The sequence below is a fragment of the Clytia hemisphaerica genome, unplaced genomic scaffold (genome assembly GCF_902728285.1).
Source record: "Clytia hemisphaerica strain Z4C2 unplaced genomic scaffold, Clytia hemisphaerica genome assembly, whole genome shotgun sequence".
NCBI classification, from domain to species: Eukaryota; Metazoa; Cnidaria; class Hydrozoa; order Leptothecata; family Clytiidae; genus Clytia; species Clytia hemisphaerica.
Genome location: NW_027104530.1, coordinates 1,696,513 through 1,714,943, shown reverse-complemented (window position 1 = coordinate 1,714,943; position 18,431 = coordinate 1,696,513). Strand labels below are relative to the sequence as shown.

The 18,431-nt window shown below is 35.8% G+C and overlaps 3 protein-coding genes across 3 annotated transcripts; 1 reads left to right on the top strand and 2 right to left on the bottom strand.

Annotated features, from left to right (window-relative positions):
- Positions 1-371: 371 nt before the first annotated feature.
- LOC136822331 (membrane progestin receptor delta-like) lies at positions 372-2,131 on the top strand. Its single transcript, XM_067078571.1, has 2 exons — positions 372-520; positions 1,057-2,131. Exon 2 carries the CDS (start codon positions 1,060-1,062, stop codon positions 2,047-2,049), a length of 990 nt encoding a protein of 329 aa, XP_066934672.1. The 5' UTR covers positions 372-520; positions 1,057-1,059; the 3' UTR covers positions 2,050-2,131.
- Positions 2,132-3,240: 1,109 nt separating this feature from the next.
- LOC136822308 (uncharacterized) lies at positions 3,241-8,919 on the bottom strand. Its single transcript, XM_067078543.1, has 5 exons — positions 8,816-8,919; positions 7,910-8,140; positions 7,111-7,224; positions 6,034-6,229; positions 3,241-5,641 (listed from the first exon to the last, which is right to left on the bottom strand). Exons 1-5 carry the CDS (start codon positions 8,900-8,902, stop codon positions 3,411-3,413), a joined length of 2,859 nt encoding a protein of 952 aa, XP_066934644.1. The 5' UTR covers positions 8,903-8,919; the 3' UTR covers positions 3,241-3,410.
- A 1,286-nt stretch (positions 8,920-10,205) lies between these two features.
- On the bottom strand, positions 10,206-17,666 carry LOC136822394 (coiled-coil domain-containing protein 85C-like). Its single transcript, XM_067078643.1, has 7 exons — positions 16,646-17,666; positions 15,793-15,875; positions 15,541-15,621; positions 14,417-14,492; positions 14,078-14,154; positions 12,655-12,834; positions 10,206-11,925 (listed from the first exon to the last, which is right to left on the bottom strand). Exons 1-7 carry the CDS (start codon positions 17,349-17,351, stop codon positions 11,542-11,544), a joined length of 1,587 nt encoding a protein of 528 aa, XP_066934744.1. The 5' UTR covers positions 17,352-17,666; the 3' UTR covers positions 10,206-11,541.
- Positions 17,667-18,431: the final 765 nt, after the last annotated feature.

Genomic DNA, 18,431 nt, shown 5'->3' with positions numbered 1-18,431 from the left:
CAGTGGGTCTGTGAGAAGGGGGTGTTTAAACGTAATGGTTAGGATACACCCATTTCGGATTGTTTGTCGGATTATTTAGCCAATGAGCCAATTAAAAACCAAAAGGGTCAGAAAATTTCTGCCTTTGGGTGGAGGAAATTTCAAAAATCTATTGATCAGTGCTCTAAGTAGTTTGAATTGGGATAAGGGGTTGTTGAACTTTTTTCCTAGTGGTGAAAAATTCACGTTTAGTCTTTCTCATAAAATGTTGATATTATGTCCCCCAGTGTTGTCATATCAACCATTTGTTAAAAAGTTTATTGTACTTTTTCAATAAAGAAAACTTGAATTAATATTATTCTATCATTTCGTTTTCATTTTTAAGATTTTATGATTTTTTTCCATTTTTTCGTTTCGTGAAAAAAATGGTTACAGAAAGAGAAGGAAAATGAAATTTATGAACTGAGAATGTTTTTGCTTGCAGATGTAGACTTTCTAGATTTTTTTCAATCAGTGAAAAGAAAGGTTTTAAAAGTCAAGGGTATGTAATTTCTATTGCTTTTTTTGAGTGACGAGTCCTAAGTTTGCAGTACAAAAAACTTTTTGAAACGCCTGTGGGTTTTTTTGTGATTCTGTACCCATATCTTAAAGGTCAAATTCCATGATTTACTAAAGTTAAGGCCTTTTTTGAACCAATTCTACTAGACTAAAACTCTTTTTGCTAATTAAAGCAGTAGTTTCCAAAGTGATTTATGGCTTTACAAATACTTCTCATGAGTATGTAATTAAGATTGATATTGTCATTCGTGAGATTACGAGTTATTTGATTGAGAAAGTCGTGTTTATGCTCTTGTGTGTTTTGATCGAAAAAGGAACTATTATTTGCAGATTTGTTTTACGAAAAAGTTTGAAGAGATAATCAATAATAATCGGAAGTCTTATTTTGCAGCCAGAAATTTGCTGCCAAGTTTTCCGCCAAGTTTTCCGCCTATGATTTCATTTTGAAAAATGACTGTGCAATGTCAAGTGTAGAGATGGTCGATATTTTGATATATTTCTTCATTTTGTTATTTTCAGACCATGGGCTTTACTCGAAGCACTTTAACAACAGAACTATTGCGAAGGGACGAAATCGATTCATCATTTCATGATCCCTACATATTAAATGGTTACCGCCCACCTGATAAAGGCGTTTGGAGGACTCTTCAATACTCGCTGAACAGTCAATGCAATGAAAGTTTCAACACATGGTCTCATGCCATCGCTTGTGTATATTTCATGGCTCGTTTCTACCATGCTTTCAAAGGACATTGGCAAGATCCATTATATTATCCACTAATGAGCCTTTCTATTGGTATTCTAGCCGTCTTTTCAATGAGCACTTTGGCACACGCGTTAAACAGTCTATCAAAGAAGACACGTAACAGATGCTTCTTTTTTGATTATGCTGGAATCAGTATTTATGGTCTGGGATCAGGACAAGTGATGTATTTTTACTGCAGAAAACTTGGAACTTCTGAGGATTCAACGTCGTTGTATTTGTTTCTAACTGCATCTCTGGCAACTTCAGTTATCACCAATATCCTAATGTGCTCTACCAGACATCGCTGGTGTCAATCTAAAGTGTTGTACAGAACAGTTTCATGCTTAATGCCATTTTTAGTCAACTCATTACCGTATTTTTATAGACTTTCCTGCTGTGGAGAGTTAGCTGATAATTGTGACGTAACACATCTTCGGATCTATCTTAAGCACGTGCTTTTCTTATTATTGACGGCACTTTCGAATGTGTTCAAGTTACCTGAAAGACGTTATCCAGGTCGTTTTGACGCCCTTGGACAAAGTCACCATTTTGTACATGTTTTCATTGCATTAGCCTGTGAAGATATGTTTGAATTTTCATTCAAAGAGATGGGAAGACGCGCTAGTGTTATTCCAATGAACTCGATAACACCTGATTTTTATAATAGTATCTTGTTTACGTCGGCAGGTGTTTTGGGTAATTTGTTGATTGCCATTTTCTTTAATAATGATGCTGAGGCTACCAAAGAAAGGTTGAAAGAACATTGAGAGTGGAAACTCTTTTTGAATTTCCGATCTTTTTCCTTCATTTGTTTCATAGTTGAAAAGATATTTATGTGTGGTGATTGAATCATTTGAATCTATTTCTTTCCTAGAAACCGTTTACAAATTAATATTTTAGCCCAATATAGAAGTACAGTTTAGAAGAATATTTGTGTCGGAATTATGCAAAGACTTGTACCATTCCAATACAAAAATGATTTTGTATACAATATCTTGATAAATTAATATTCCTCTGAGCGTCTATGATTCATGGTCAAAGTATGACCAAATCAAGAAAACGAAAAATGGGCTTTTCCAGAAATAGTCCGTGCCCTCCCTGTTGAGGATATCGGATATCCAGGGGGTTAACAATTTTTGTAAAAAGTAAAAAATATCCAGGGGGAGCATCTTTATAAGAGAGGATAACCAGGAGTTGAGCATATTTTTTAAAGTGGATATCCAGGGGGTTCGTTACTTCAAAAAATCAATATCCTCAATAGTAGGGGTAGCCTGGGAATCCAAGCGTTAAACTTTTTTCACAGTCTAGTTTATGATATTTTTGCTGCTGGTTTAACGCTTGGTGCAGGTAACTCGCCTGCAGGGACATTTTTCCCTGCAATGCAGGTTCGGCCTGATTGGCCAGCTTTTGGCGAATTACTTAGCAGTACTTTCGCGCGCATTTTGATAATTTCGATGCGCGCGCATAATTTATGGAAAAAGCTGACTTTGCAGAAAAAAGGAAAACAAATGAAAATGAAAACATAGATCCATTTAGTGTTGGCTGGAAGTCTAAATACATGTGGCTGATGTTTTGATGTGGTTTTTAGTAGTTTTGAAAGTCTTTAGAGCTTGTGAAAGAGTTTTTATGGTAAGTTGATTATGTGTGTGTTTGCCTGGGTTTCCAAAGTTCAGAAAGTCTGTCATCAAGGGTTCACACAGACTGTTTATAACATTCTGTGTCAGACTAATCTACCTGCACCAAGCTCTATAATTTTAGAACTTTGTGAGGTGAGGTATTTTTTGTTTTTTCTAAAATTATGAGCTTGGATTCCCAGGCTATAGTAGGGGTAAATTTTTTTTTTGGAAAAGCCCAATATTGAAACTCATTCGAAATTCTTTTTTCTAAAGGGTTTGGAATAATAACGAAAAATCCAAAAGTCAGATTTTAACAGATTAAAGAAAACAGGGTCGAAATTTGCTAAAATACAGATTCAAAATCTTCTTTGCTAACAGAATGTCGAATGTCTATGTACAAAAATATAGTGTTACATTTTATTTTCAAATTGTCTACTCATATTACTAAACTGCTAAATGTATTTGTAATATGTAAATAATATTTCATTTCTAGCGTCCCGGTTTCTCATCTTTTACTTTTCAATAATTTTGATAGATTTAATCCAACTAGCGGTAGCAGATTTTCCAACTCCGTTATCATTACCATCTACACGATCAACGGTCATGGGGCCATCATATGGACCAAACATCTCTCCACCGGCATTCCAACTTGTATACAGCTCCACGGTCACACCATCAGGAATCTTCATACTCATCAGTAGATTGGTGTATTTGACGATATTTCTCTGTGTTTCTGCAGTGACCCACCAATCACATTCATCAAATTCTTCATTGAAATCACGTTCAACCATATCGAATTTCCCTTTTGATGTGTATTTCTTGGAAGGCATTTTTGCGATTGTGGGATCATTTTTGTCGCTCAAGTTGGTAACGGTTGCACCTTTCTTCGATTCAATGTACACTCCAAGTCGCTTCAGATCAATGATTTTATTGTTGGCTTCACCTTTAATCATTGGAATCTCCTGGCAATGACCCTTCATTTCTTGCTCCTTGCAGATGGTCAGAAAGTAAGATTTATCAATGACTTTGTCTTGGCATAAGAGATTGTCACCTTTGCAAAACTCAGGATCGTTAACAGTTGTTACCTTTCTTTGTTCTTCTTCTGTCATATCGTGACTCTTGTATCGATGGAATTTTATCTTGTCCCAGAAGACACTTCCACAAGCTGGGGTCATTTTGATTGCTCCGTAGAAAGGTCCCCATCTGACAGTAATCGTCTCAGCGTTGGCGCCTGACCCCTTCGTGTACGTTTTATGAGCCGTATAAGCAATATCCTTTTCATCTGTTCCCAAACTGATAAATTTCCCTTCCCATGTTGAGATAGAATCAAATTGTAAGGTGTCGATGTTGACTTCTTTAGGCATAGCAGTGGCTACATCCATATTTTGATCAGTGCAAAGAGCTCTGTGGAGTGGTAAACGATCCTCTTTTTTCGCTTTCAACTCGTTAACACACATTTTGACAAATCGAGTGTTATCGGATTTTGTGAATGGTTTGATTTCATATTTCTTGACAGGATTATCAGTATCGGCATCCCAAAACATGTTTCCCAAATTACCGGGACCGAAAATCTTGATTGGAACACCAAGGCCATCCTTATTATAAAAGATTCTCAAGACTCTCTCCTTTGGTACCAGAGCTGATCTGAATTTAAAGTTCTCGTCAACGACTTCGGTGCCTGTCGGTGGTACGATCATGCGTCGACAGCTGCCGGTCAATGATTGAGTTTTACAGAACATTACATCTTTAAGCTCGCTGTCCTTCATGTCCAAGTTCTCCAAATAAGATTTAACGTATTCGTATTTCTTAGAGTAGGTCATGAAATAGTTGGCGATATATCTCATCTTAATGTTTCCAAAGACGTTGATCAATGGCTTGAAGACATCTTTGTTGTTTTCGTTCATCTGGCGAATGATATCGAGGATAAGGAGTTTGTAGGCGTACGCATCAAGTTTTGACGATGGACTATATCGAGAAGAAGTCAAAAAGGAGAATCTGTCATCCAGTTTCGTCTTCATCAGCTTGTCAATGGTGTTCAAATGACCAATGAATTTTGTCTCACGGTAGAAATTCATCTTGGCGTACAACTCATACAAATCCAGACAATTCTTTGCGAACTTCTCGTCATCTATTTCCTCAGGGATGCTTGCAGGGTCTCTCTTCTTTTTGAACCAGTTGCGTTCTTTCAATTTGAAGACAGCTAAATCATAATCGCATTGTTGTTGAAGTTCGTATTGAACTTTACCCAAGAGTGTGGTACTAGACATCAGTACATCGTATAATCGACCAACAATGACATCAAATAGACGTTGTTTAACCTCAGAGAGGGTCAATTTACCCTCCTTAATTTCCTTCATTGTATCAGCATCAACGTCGCTCTCCTTTTGCTCATTAAAGGTTTCCATAAACTGGACATTGCCAGAGAACAAATCACTTAACCGTTGATAACCACTCCATTCAGCTTTCAAACCAGTCTGCCGGAATTCTCTCAAAGCTTTTTTGATCACCTTCTCCAATTTATCTGCTTCTGATTCTCCAGGTTTTTGATTTGCCTTTTGACCGATTGTTATTCCGGTTTTGAGCACGTTTAACCCGAGAGCAATAAGTAATCCGATCGGATTTCCAGAAGCTGTAGCGATGCCGGAGAAAAAAGTGATAGCAGCGATTGTCATCCCGATCTTATCACGTTTTTTGTATTTATCGTAGAAGGTTTCTAAACCACCCAAAGCAGAGTTGACACCACCTAAAAAAGAAATTCAAGTTAAAATGAAATCAACTCTGGGCCTTCTCAGTAACCCCTTCCCACCAGGTTTGGTCGCTAGGGCAAAATTCCACCGGGCTTGGTCGCTAGGGCAAAACCACCACATAATCCTATGGTCGTATTTTCATTGATTTAAAAATCTCGGCTATATTACTTTACGTGTGATCACATTTTGGGAGTTGCCCGTATCACGTCAAAAGACAAAAGATAATTTGCTAATCCAAAGAAAAATAATTTTTAACAAAAGGTTTATAATTGTGACACTTTATAGCGTTATAAGAAAAGTTGCGTAGGTATTGTCTGGCTTTCTCGCCAACAAGAAAAGAGTCAGAGTCAGATCTTTACGCTATCGCAAACCGCAGAGACTGACGTACCTGATATTCCTTTAACACTCTTTGAATTGAATTCATCAAAGCTTGTTTTTTGCCAATTTAATTTTTCAACCTCTTCTTTTGCCTCGTCGATTCCCTCTTTGACAGCGGTATCTTCTTTTTCAGTTCCGGATGTTGTCCCGGCTGGTTTACTGCTGCCTGAAGAGGAGTCTGTTGAAGATGCAGATCCAGACGGTCCCTAATGAGAATGATGGCGAGACAAATGTTTACTCCTCTTCTGTGTGGGCCAAAAATTGTCAAATTAATTGTAGAGAGGTTAATTTTCCAATTTTGAGGAAAGTTTTAATGGGATAAACTTTCGCGGGTATTAAATTTCGCGGTTTGGCCTATCCGCAAAATTCAAAATTTTCGCAGGGACTTAATTTCGCGGGTGGCACTATTGGGTGGCAATATTTTCACGATTTTTGTGACTTTTACTGTCAAATCATGCATGTTGGTTGTTGAAATACAAATTATTTGCGCCTCTTTGATGCAAGTAACCATTCAAATAGTATTTATTTGACATATTTTGAGTTCTGTTTAGAAATATTTTGCGGATGAGGACCTTCCAAATTTCCATTGAGACTTAATTTAGCGGATTTTCGTGGATGGCACCCAAATCTGCGAAATCCACGAAATTTAATCCCTGAGAAAGTTTATCCCATTAAAGTATTTAAGAAATGTAAAATTTCTTTGAAAATTAAACAGTTTTAAAATAGTGAGAGCAACACTTGAATCCACTTTTTATTCCTAATACTAAAAAATTTTTTAACCTCCCGCCCTCACTATACAATAAGAACATCACCACTACAATCAAGCAAAGAACAGTTGCAAAACTCAAGGATCTTGAGCTATTTAGCCTCTCCATAATTGGGACAAACGCTTGGCACTAGAGTTATGGCGACTCGACTGCAGTTTTCAATAGATCTGATATAAACTTTCCAATCTCGTACCCAGGTTAACTTGCACCACTTTTTGATTTTTACTGAGGGACGTGGTACAATCGTGAGCACTATCAGAATCATAAAAAATGCGAACTAAAGGACAGGGTTTGAGTTTAGTAACCCTTTTGTCACTTACCATTTGTGGTGGTCTTGCTTGATCTGGTTTGGGTTGAGTAGGTCCGCTCCCTTTAGATTTTGGTGTGTCCACTCGTGTATGGGCTTGTTCATCTTGATTTGCCAACGCTTCACTCTATTTGATGAAAAGAGGAGTTCTGTTAATTTGAACCTCTCCATCGTTTTAATAAATTATTATTTGAATATTTAGTCCCTGAAGCGACTCAACGATAACATGTATAAACGAGTTGCATACTTGAAAAAGGGCTACATACTCAATGTCATCCTATCAAATTATTGTTTGCAATTAAAATTTAAGTTTTTCCGTGCCCAACCTTTCCTTTCCCTGGGTATCGGGTAAATTTTTAAAGATACTTATTCGAGCTGTGATACTCACGGTAACCTTCACTTTGTGCTACCAATTTTTAACTCAATAAAGACAGTTGTATTAAGATCCCTAGTCTGGAAAAATCCAGATAGAATTTGAACTTGTGTTGAGAAGTTTTTTTTTTTCTACATAAGATCGTGATTGAATATTGAACTAAATCTTTCTAATGAGGTGACCAAAAACTGAGCAATTGATTTTTAACTTTTAGTAAGTAAGTAAGTATATTCATCTGGTGGCTGTCGGCGGAGCCGGGAGTGAGAGAGTTTACCCCCTTTTCTATTTGCGCTAGACCTGGGAGATCGAAAAACGTTTAACAAACAAAAAAGTTACAGTTGTCGGCTGCCAAACTTGGGCTCCATATAATTATGGACTATATGATGAAGGCCATGGAAATTGAAGGAATGATAAGTTGTCTTCGAAGATCAAGCCTTACCTGGTCAGTTCTTCCATTCAATGATTCGATAAACATTCGGTTTTCATCTTCTTCCATGGAGCGAACAGGGTTTGCAAGGACTTCTTGTTTTCGATCACCCGCCAACACGTTCAACCGATGATGATGATGTTTACGCCCGTGGTGGTTACGGAGCCGCCCTTCAGCTTGAAACACAGCGAGTACTCCGAGAAGGAGTAACGCTAAGGCTATTTTCGATGCCATGCTTTTTGCCTGGGAAGAAACAAATCACTGTAATTAATTAGTAAGTCTAATTAACGAGAACTCGCGAGACGTATCAACGTACAACCATTATACATGAATTTATAATTAAGGATTCCTTAAAAATCGTTATCCAACAGGAAGATTTTGGCATCTTTTGAATGAGTAAAAGTATTGAAAAGTGTGGACTGGCAATTCTCGCCGAAAGCTGGTAAGCCCCCACTACAAAAGATCGTCTTTAAAAAGTTGAAAATCTATTTGTCTCGGGTACCTGATAAGCGTCCACGCTTATCAATTTTTCGAAAATTTTCCACCTAGGACATTCTTATTCCAACTCCTCTCCCGCTTTTTTAAGTTTTGAGAATTGTTCCATACACCTCGCATATTCGAACCCCCCCACCCATTTAATCACATTTTGTCTTATTTTTTTCCCCAGGTATGTCGCGATGCAGTATTTACATCCTACATTATCGTCCCAATAAGTCTCCTTTAGCCAGAGCTTTCTATAATACGCTTACTTTAGGCGTATAAACATTTGCGAGCAGAAACTTACGCGATTTTCGCGACTTTTGGCCCTATTCGCGAAAGTAAATGTCTTTAAAAATTCTAGTAACGGCCATTCGCGAAAGTTTATGCTCGCGAAAAATTCTAGACAAAATAGAAAGGCTATAAAAAAAATAATATTACCTGTCTTGAGCTAACAGAACTAAGGAAGAATTGAAACAGGCTTCCAAAAAATTCAAGACGGCTTGGCCATAGCAATTTGTAATGCATGGCTGATTTTCAATGGCAATGGCACTCTTAAGCTTCCTTGAGGTTTTGAAGGAAATGGAAAGCCGCTATCGCTTTCGATGCACTCAAATGTGGTAATTTTGAGCATTATTTTTTATTTGAGTGGTAAGTTTTATGGGCGGTTCTGTTTATGCTTCAGTTTATAACAAATTAACTTGATTGATAATTTGATTTTGGTAGAAACAGCTTGCCGATTTTCAATATGTTTGCAGCATGAAAACCAAACAAAAATTATTGTTTACTGCTTCATTTTGTGAGAAATCTTATAAACTCTAAATTATATATTACAATTTGCCAATTTTCCTAATTTCTTGTAAGGAAAATCTTATTTACCCATCTCTCAGGCCCGCAGAACAACCGTAAAAATGAGGATGTTGAAGGCTCAAAATGATATAAAAGCTGCTAGGAATTTGAGAAAAAAATCTCATTTGCTCATAAGTGGGGAGGACTGAAGGCTCCCCAGTCTTCCCGCTTCCGCCAGGCCTGTCTCTAAAATCAGTATTATAGTAAGTTTCTTTCAAGTGCAAGAAGAAAATATTATTGCCAGGAAAAAGAGGATCAGAAAAACTGTGTTAGATTTTGAAAAGTATATGCTATATAATGTAAACACACACGGATAAACGTATTAATATACACCCCCTTCTCACAGGCCCGTTAGGAATCTTTCAGCCAATGGGGATGAAATTAACGGACTGAAACTCGATGGGGATTAATATTCATATATTTTTTTACGAATGGGGATTTCAATTCTTTTGTTTTAAAGTCAGAAAATTCAGTGGGGATGGGAAAAATAGTGAATATTTAGCAGTGAGGATTGGTTTATTTGATTGTTTTCAGTGCAATCATGGACAAAATGTTTGTAGACTTTTGCAATATTTGCAAAATACTTCAATATCGATCAAAAACAAGTTCCAAAGAGGTTCTGGGTGCTTTCCAAAGTCACCATTTGCAGTCTAACCACAAGGGCTAGAATAACTGGCTTACACGAGTATCAAAACGCTGATTTTTTGCTTGTGGTTCCCTCAAAAGCAATGCCACTACTTCAAAAGTGTTTTTCTTAATTTCCCTCCCCTTTCAGACACATTGAAGAGTCATTTTGCTCTATTTCTTATCATGTTTCACTGAAATTTCATTTGTCTATAACCTTTTGTCCATGATTGTGGAGACAAAAATTGGAGGTTGGTTTTCCACCGGGGACGATATTTTGACCAATTTTTCAAGTGGGAAGGGTTACCAGTGGGTCTGTGAGAAGGGGTGTTATTATAGAAATTAAATGGTAATATCATTACTAAGGCAACTCTGTTTCATTCATCTTCTTATTAATGATTTTTTAAATATGTACAATTAATGTGGTATAAATTTTAATTTATAAATAGTAAACACGAGTCTTCCTTACCTATCCAAAATATAATTTTCATAGTAGCAAAATCAAACAAAGTTTTTACAGTAAGAAAATTCAATGATTATAGACTGAGAAACACACAAAGTGTGCCGTAGGAGACTGTCCATCTAACGTTTCCAGACCCATAAAAAAAGAACGACAAATAACTATTAAAAAGTGACAAAAAGAACGTCAAATTTCCCCGAAAAAACCCCGACCGAAAGTGACTGTACACGCCTACAGATTCATCCCTCTTTGATTGTCACGGGAATTAACTGCATGTGGTTTAAAAGAACGACAAATTACGCATGCGTATAAGTCTCTTATTGGGTGAGCTGGAAACATTACATGAACTAACTACTAGGGGCCAAGTGATTTACCCCGTGCATTTATTCAGTCAGCCAGTCAGTTAGATAGAAATGTTAATTAGGGTCCGCAGACTATAGCAGAACTTTGAAGCATTTTTTGAAGCACGTAGCTAATGTATAGCTTGATACTGTTTAGTAAGAGTAGAAAATGTTACACAATACCGATACTAAAGAGTTCTACTACGAAAAGAAAGAATAAGAAAATATATAAAAGCCACTGTCATCGGTATACATCAAAAGGGTATCAATTACCTCAAATCAGAATCCATTAGCAAAACTCATTTCATACAACAGAGATACATTTTAATTCCAGAAATTGATACTCACGAATTCTTGTAAGTACGATTAAAGTCATCCTTACATGATTGAAAGCTAACACAGCACTGCTGTATTTGCTTTATATAGCGACATTATGACAGTGCAACAGACGACACTCTATAGTTAAAAGAACATGTAAAAAATTTTGTCCATGCCACTAATGCACGTAAGGTAGTTCTATCAGATTGTAGAAAAAAATAATTTATCCCGACTGAACGTGTAAGGCTATGTGTAGACTGACCCATTTTCAGTCGATGCATTTTGTCCCAATCTCAATGGTCTTGTTTTGCCATTACGTTAAACAAAGCTTTCATATAACATTCTTTAAAAATGGAAGTGTGTTTACTTGCATGTAGCAAACCCGCAGCATTTCGCAACATTTCTATCACACTTTGGTAGACATTGAATTCAATTCCATCAAAGTTTACCAATCAGTGAATTGATTGAGCCTGATTAAGCGAGTTGCTTCCCTTTTTATTCCTATCACAGGCACTTGATCAGTATATCATCCTACATGAAGCCCAAATATTCTCCTCCCAGCTTTGGTAAAAAATTCAAGTTTCACTTTCACTTTCTTTCTCTTCAACCTTGGCGGTCGAAGGCGTCCGATCTTCGACATCTTTCATAATTTCGTTATAGCTCGGCAGTGGTGGTGGTCCAGTCTGTTGTGGCTTCTTACTTTCTGCTGACTCAGTAACAGAATTCAGTGGTTGTGGGTTGTCTTCAGTAAGAAGATCTTCTTTAGAGGAAGTCATTGCAGGTTTGCTAGGGATGGCAGGTTTGGTTGCAACTGCAGGAGGTGCGGGCTTATAGAGCGGAACCTCATTAAGGGCGGGTGGCGGTGATAAAGGCGATTGGTCAAAGGAGGCGTTTAAGCTTGAATTGGATGCGTTACTTGCATTACTGTTGGATCGAAGTTTCGATTGTGTCGATGCAACCTGCAAAAGTTAAAAAAGATGATTATTGAAATGAAAAGAGAACACAATTCCAAGTTGGGTTTCTAAATAAGTAAGTTTGGCATATAACCAATATGCTTAAAATAGTTCAGATTTTAAGCTAAACGAGGGCGAGAAAGCTAAGAAATCTTTGATAACGTGAAAATAATTGTTTTTGTTTAAAATAACATAATGGCCAGCGCCGGATGAAAATTCCGATTTCAAAAAAGTTGAGCTTCCTTTGCTTAGTAGGCGATACTTATGATGTCAAACGAATACTTTGGATAAACATGTTCCAATAATTGGCTTCATCTCCGCTTAATTTGAGACAAACGACAGACAATTATCATGAGGAAATCCTGAGCTATTGGCAATAATTTTCCTCTTCCTCTCAGTGATAAAAGAGTACGTAAGAAATATGTGAAGCCGGTAAATGATATACAGTACGGACTCTCGCTAATACGAACTTCTTTTATTCGAATCTTTCTTTAATTCAAATTAATTTTCAGTCCCCGTCGAGGAGATATCTTCGTAAAATGCTATAATTCGCATCTCTCCGTAATTTAACGAGATTCCCGTTCGAGTTTTAATTCGCCAGAATAAACTGCAACTGTGTCTTGAACTAAAAACCTTAATTTTGAGGACTTGCTACAAGACTTTGACTAAAGTCGAGCATACAAACAACAGTTATTACATATTTAATATGTTAAATAAAAATAAAAAAAATCTTACATGGCACATATCTTTAAGTACGGCAATTTCTCTTTCACTCAAGGTGGCATCTCCAGTTGTACTTCGGCTCAATTTTTCTCGAATTTCGTTGATTTCTTCTTCATTCAAAGAGTTTTGTTGGTACAGTGAGTTGTGATGAAGGCGTGCCAAATCGTTGTTCCGCGGAGAAATGTCCGACAACTGGAAACGAAAATCAAAAAAAAGAGTTTTGATTTCTAATTTACCTATCGACCCAAGCTAAAAGCTAAAAAGACGTTTTTCTTGATTTTATAAGCAAAACTTCTAGTATAAACAGTTTGACTTTTTTTAGAATAGCGGATGTTTTTATCATAGAGGCAGTCAACCTCCAATGAGAAAAGTCAAAAGCTTTAGCAAAAAACGCAAGTTTATAGTATGCTTATTTTTGGCTTCGTAACTTGTATGGAAATACGGTTCTTACTCTCGGGTACCTAATAAGCAGGGTGGGGCGCTAATTAATTTTTTGAAAATTTTCCATACAGTACATTCTTATTCCAACCCCCCCCCCACCCGCTTATGAGAATTTTTCCGTACCCCGCTTATTCTAAACCCCCTTTCTTATTGGGTACCCGAGAATATGGTTTGTACGTTTTAGTACCTTTATTACGATTTGGAACATATCAAGGGCAAAAATCAGGAAAATTGGAATATTGAGGAAAAGCGCTTAGTTTCTAAAATCATTCATCAGAGAGTTACAGCGTTGTCAAGAGAGGCAGAGAAGCATCTTAGAAAAAATGCACAAAATTAAAAAAAGAAGCTATAAATGATAAAGGATCCCATATAGAGGGTATTAGTAATCCTCGCATGTTTGACATGCCAATACCTCACAGAATAAAAGCTTAATAAAAACATATTTAGATGAAACTCTATAGAGCAGCATGATTTGTAAAAAACAACATTAGATTAAGGGTTTGGAGAAAACTGTGTTGGACGAGAGGAACTTACGTATTAGGACGTAATTCCTTCCGTAATAAAAGTGATCTTATATTTTTCTCATTTACCATTAAGGATATTGCTACTGATTTTTCAACCTGCGCCATTAAAATTTTCTCAAGATCCCGTTATCCAAAAGAAATAAACAATCGACTTAAGCGTAAAGATGTTATATTGATGAGATTCCGAATCTCGGATTTAAAAAGATTATTACCGATTACCGATCCTATAATTAAGACCTTGTGATCAAGCTAGTAGTGAGATTGATAGCTATGTATAATAGCATTAATGATCCCTCCAATTCTCAATGAAGCTAAGATTTCTAAAGTAAACTTTCAAAATTAAAATACTTTCGAATGCACTTGAAAGGGATTTTAATCTTCCTTGATGTTCGAAGCTAAGTTGCCTAAAGAAATTATTAAGATAAGCAGAGGGCAAAAGTTTGTTATTAAAACAATGAAGATTTTCTTACCTTGCCCCTTCCATTCATGGTCAACGGGAATGAGCCATTTCGTAAAATACTTGGTACATTTGACAATGAATTCTCGCCTAAAGACGAACAAAAGGTCCGTAAATTACTACAGTTCTAGAACCTAGCAACGAATTGAAATATAGATTCTAACTAAAAATGAACCCATCATGTTTATTCAGGTCATGCAGCTTTATTCAATGACATAATGTGGTTGATATATATTTATGTAACAGAAAAGGTAAATTACAAGAATAGAGTGAGAAGTCAGGTTGGAGAATATTAAGTTTATGATACAGGGGTGTAAAAGATAAACGATTCTAAGTATTAAAGCAAACTTACTGATTGTATTGAAGTTCTCGTGACTTCCTCCAAAGGACGGTGGAAAATCTAACCGATCCGAAAGCTCCGACGTTGTCTATAATACGATGGTAGAAATGTTAAAGCTGTAATAATAGTTCAAAGTTAATTTTTGCATACATTCCAAACAATTTTCTACAAGGGGTAATCGTAATAGTTCATTAGGAAGTTTTTGCAAGATCAGTCGAACGGGATTTTTTAATAGAGAATCTCCTCCTCTTGGCAAAGATCCAGCGTGAAAACGTTAACCCCTGCCTCACAATAATCTTCAAGGCGGTTACTAAATGTACGGTCTGTTTAAAGAAAAAGGTATGTGGAAGCTAACGGTATCAATCATCTTAATAAAGTCTTCCTTATTATTATAGAGACGTGTGAAATTCTTACAAAATTGTTAGATGGAAAACCGTTTATAAAATCAAAATGGGAGAAGGAAGCAGGATTTTTTAAAGAAATAACAGTTAGGTCGCATATTTCAGACAATACAAATCAAAATCATTGTTTCCTTGTTAATCCGATAAGTTAATCTTATTTTCACTGAAATGTATGTCTTTGATGAATGGATGAAAAAACCGAAAGAGACTTCGAAGGATTTAAGGAGTAATTGTAACAAGTCTGTTTCAAGGTTTTTACAAAGATGAAATGTCATAAAGGAGACCTCTATTTTATCTTTATTACGTTATTTCGTGTCAAAAAGCTTATAGCCTAAAGATTTCGCGAAAACCACCTTTTCACTGATAACAGTATAACAAAGTTACCATAAAGTTTTATTTTCAAACTTTTAGATTTTGTTAACAAACTTTATCACGTGTATGTGAATTTTGATAAAAGATACAAATCATAAGAAAAATATGCATTGACTATCATAAAGAGAAGGTAAATAATAAAGCAGCCCTTCAACTATGACACATTAAAAATCTGCTCAGGTTACGCCAGCTTTCAACAAAGATGATTTACAAAAGTCATTTCGAATCACGTACAACGAAAAGATTTGGGCTACCTAGTTTTGTTGAATTCCTTTTCGAAAAAATCGACTGACGATACAGTTTTCTTTTGTTTTTTCTTAAAACAAGAGGTAATACGAAATTAACAGATAAACAAAATCTTACCGAAGATGAGTCGTATTCTTCGTCGGTGGGCACCGAAAATGAAACTCGCTTTTTATCACGCCGACTTTTCCCTCCGAACATCTAATTAAAAATGGAAAAGAAATAACTCAAATTTGGGTGCAAGATATATTAAAAAATTGAGTAGTATTCACTTGTTACTAAACATAATAATAACATTTCATTGATACATTTCTTATTTTTTTTGAATGGAGAATTTTTAAATAGAGATAGATGAAAAAAAGTATTCCTTACTAATAATTTATGAAGGGAATCTTTTTCTCTTTCAAGTTGTGCCACTTGATTTTGCAAATCATGGAAATTTTCTGCAGTGATATCTGAATAAAATGATAATAATTGATTAAAATCAATTGCCGAATTCCTACCTTAAAATAAATTGAAAATAAAATTTTCTTCTAATTTTTTACCATGCCCCCAGCTTTTTTTTTGCTTGTAATTTTCAAAAATATCCTAAATTTAGATTAGAAAATGGATTAATCCATCAAAATAATTAAACCTTTTTTATCTAAAATAAATAAAGTATGAATGCAAGTGGTAGATAATATGATCATTTAATTGTCTTAGTTGTCCTTATAAGAATGGTATTTGAAAAATAATTCTCAATGACAAGGGGTCATGGATCATTATTTTATGACAACAACATTATTACTTAGCTAATGACATTCAAATAGTAGGGAATGTTTGATTAATTGATTAAATCACTCTTAACTAAGGAGCAAAGTCAAAAGAAAAGGGAGAACTATAATAGTAATGATAAAAAGGCATATTAAAACAGGAACGATATTAAGTATAATGCTTAAAAACAGGGTTGATGGTATATAAAGCATCAATTTAATAGCTACTGGGGAGTTTTTCCTTTATCATTTTGAAGTAAGAAAAAAAATATCTCAGTTTAAGATTTTTGGCACCACTGAATCAGTATTTCTAAATTTTTGACTATTTTACTCTAATTTTAGGATCCCCAAGCTATTATATATCATGATTATGTCTAATTTTGGCAACTCCCCTAACGCCGACATCCTAGATAACAATGATGACATTCAAAATTACAAGTATGATTTTACTTAGTTTTAGTAAAAGAACTTACTTTGATTGTATAAGCCTTTTCCTCTTTGAATTGTTCCATGCTCTTTCTTTAACTGAGTGCATTCTTGGCAAACAGAGTAGTTTAATCCATTACTTTGGCCATCTATTCCTGCCCCTGACCGCTGTTGATCAAGATAAACACATAGATCTCTAAGTTCTGTATTTTCTTTGACTAGTTTTTGCTGTTTAATTTCAAGGTTTTTAATTTTGTCCTGGTAACCTTGCATTTCTGCTCTCATTACAGCAACAGTATGTCTCCCAAACCGTTGCCATTCTTTAGCAAGTTTCCTACATTTTTTACGGTCATCATCCAAGAAAACAGATAATTCTTGCAAGTCTTTCAGCTCTGTTTCATATTGAATATTTGAGTCTTTTAAAGACCTAATTTCTTCCATGTGTGATTCCATCCTTTTGTTGAACTCTTTGATCAAGTTGTTGTGTTCAATCATAATGGTTAATTTCTCACTTTCCAACGATCTAATGCGATCATTATAATATTGGGAGTCGATCATAAATGAGTCCGAAGGAGTAATACTTCCTGGGCGCAAAGCCAAACCACTGGCAAGCAAAGACGAATTAGGTAAAATACCATTACTCCCTAGAATCTGGCCTGGATCAGTTGTTTCCAGATTCATCATGTTTTGAGCATCCCTTGGAGATGTTTTTGATTCTGTTACACCTACAGGGATAGGTGATTCTGTACTCATATCTATTTCACTTGTACTTTAAGGGTGAGTAAAGAGAGCTTGTGTCTCAAATTAAATATGAAAATCCTATTGTGAATAATTTGCAAATCAATTTTCCACCCAGCCAAAATAAAACAGAATGACTACCAAGTCCTTTAACTGATAATGAGAGAAGAAACCAAAATCCAGAAATATCAAGAAACAATAATTTGAATCTTCTTCTTGCAAAATACCTGCTTGTATTTTACCAATAATAAAGGATAAAATTCAAGCCGTCATTCTCGGAACCGTCATTCTCTGAGCATGACCACTCTCTTCTTTGAAAAGTTGTACTGTGAGCTTAGCCGGTCCGCTCATAGTCTCTTCTTGTGACTATGGTCCGCTACAACCAAAACATTCGAATTTAGGCCTCGTTTGGGCACACTTTCTAGCCGTAATACCTAAATGAATTATAAAAATCATTTCGTTTGTGAGTGTGGCCAATGAATAACATAACCGGTTGTGTAAAACAGCGGAGCTTTTGCGGAACTTGTTTATAAGATTATTTTCAATATGCAAAGCGTAGGTTTACTATAACACAAATGTACCGACTGATTGAATCGACAACAGAATAAGAAATCTTTCGCGTTCAAATATGCCGACATATATGATTCACAGATAGGAATTATATACACATGGCCGTCAAATTCTGCTTGGATTCCCTTCTCTTCTGGTCCCCTTCACTCTGTCACTCCCCTTCCTGCTCTTCGATCAGCTCCACGAATTCACCTTGTAGGTATTTATGTTTGATAGTGTAAGTATGTTTTCACAGTCATTATATAGTTATCATTATATATTTTCTAATTGTACACTACTTTTCGCTAGAGGTTAAATCCCCCAGCATATAGACTGAAAGATTTTGCATCTGTTGTTAATTTTGATTGGGTGCACACAGAGGCGCAGTGGGCCATTCCAGAATTTGTCTGTAACAGGGGGCGGACGACACAGGATTTCCGAGGGCAAAAGTTTTCACCAAAATTCGAAATTTCCAAGGTGAGAGAAGAAAATGTATGAATTTCCAAGGTAATTAAATTAAAAAAGGCAAAAAAGAGTGGAATTTCC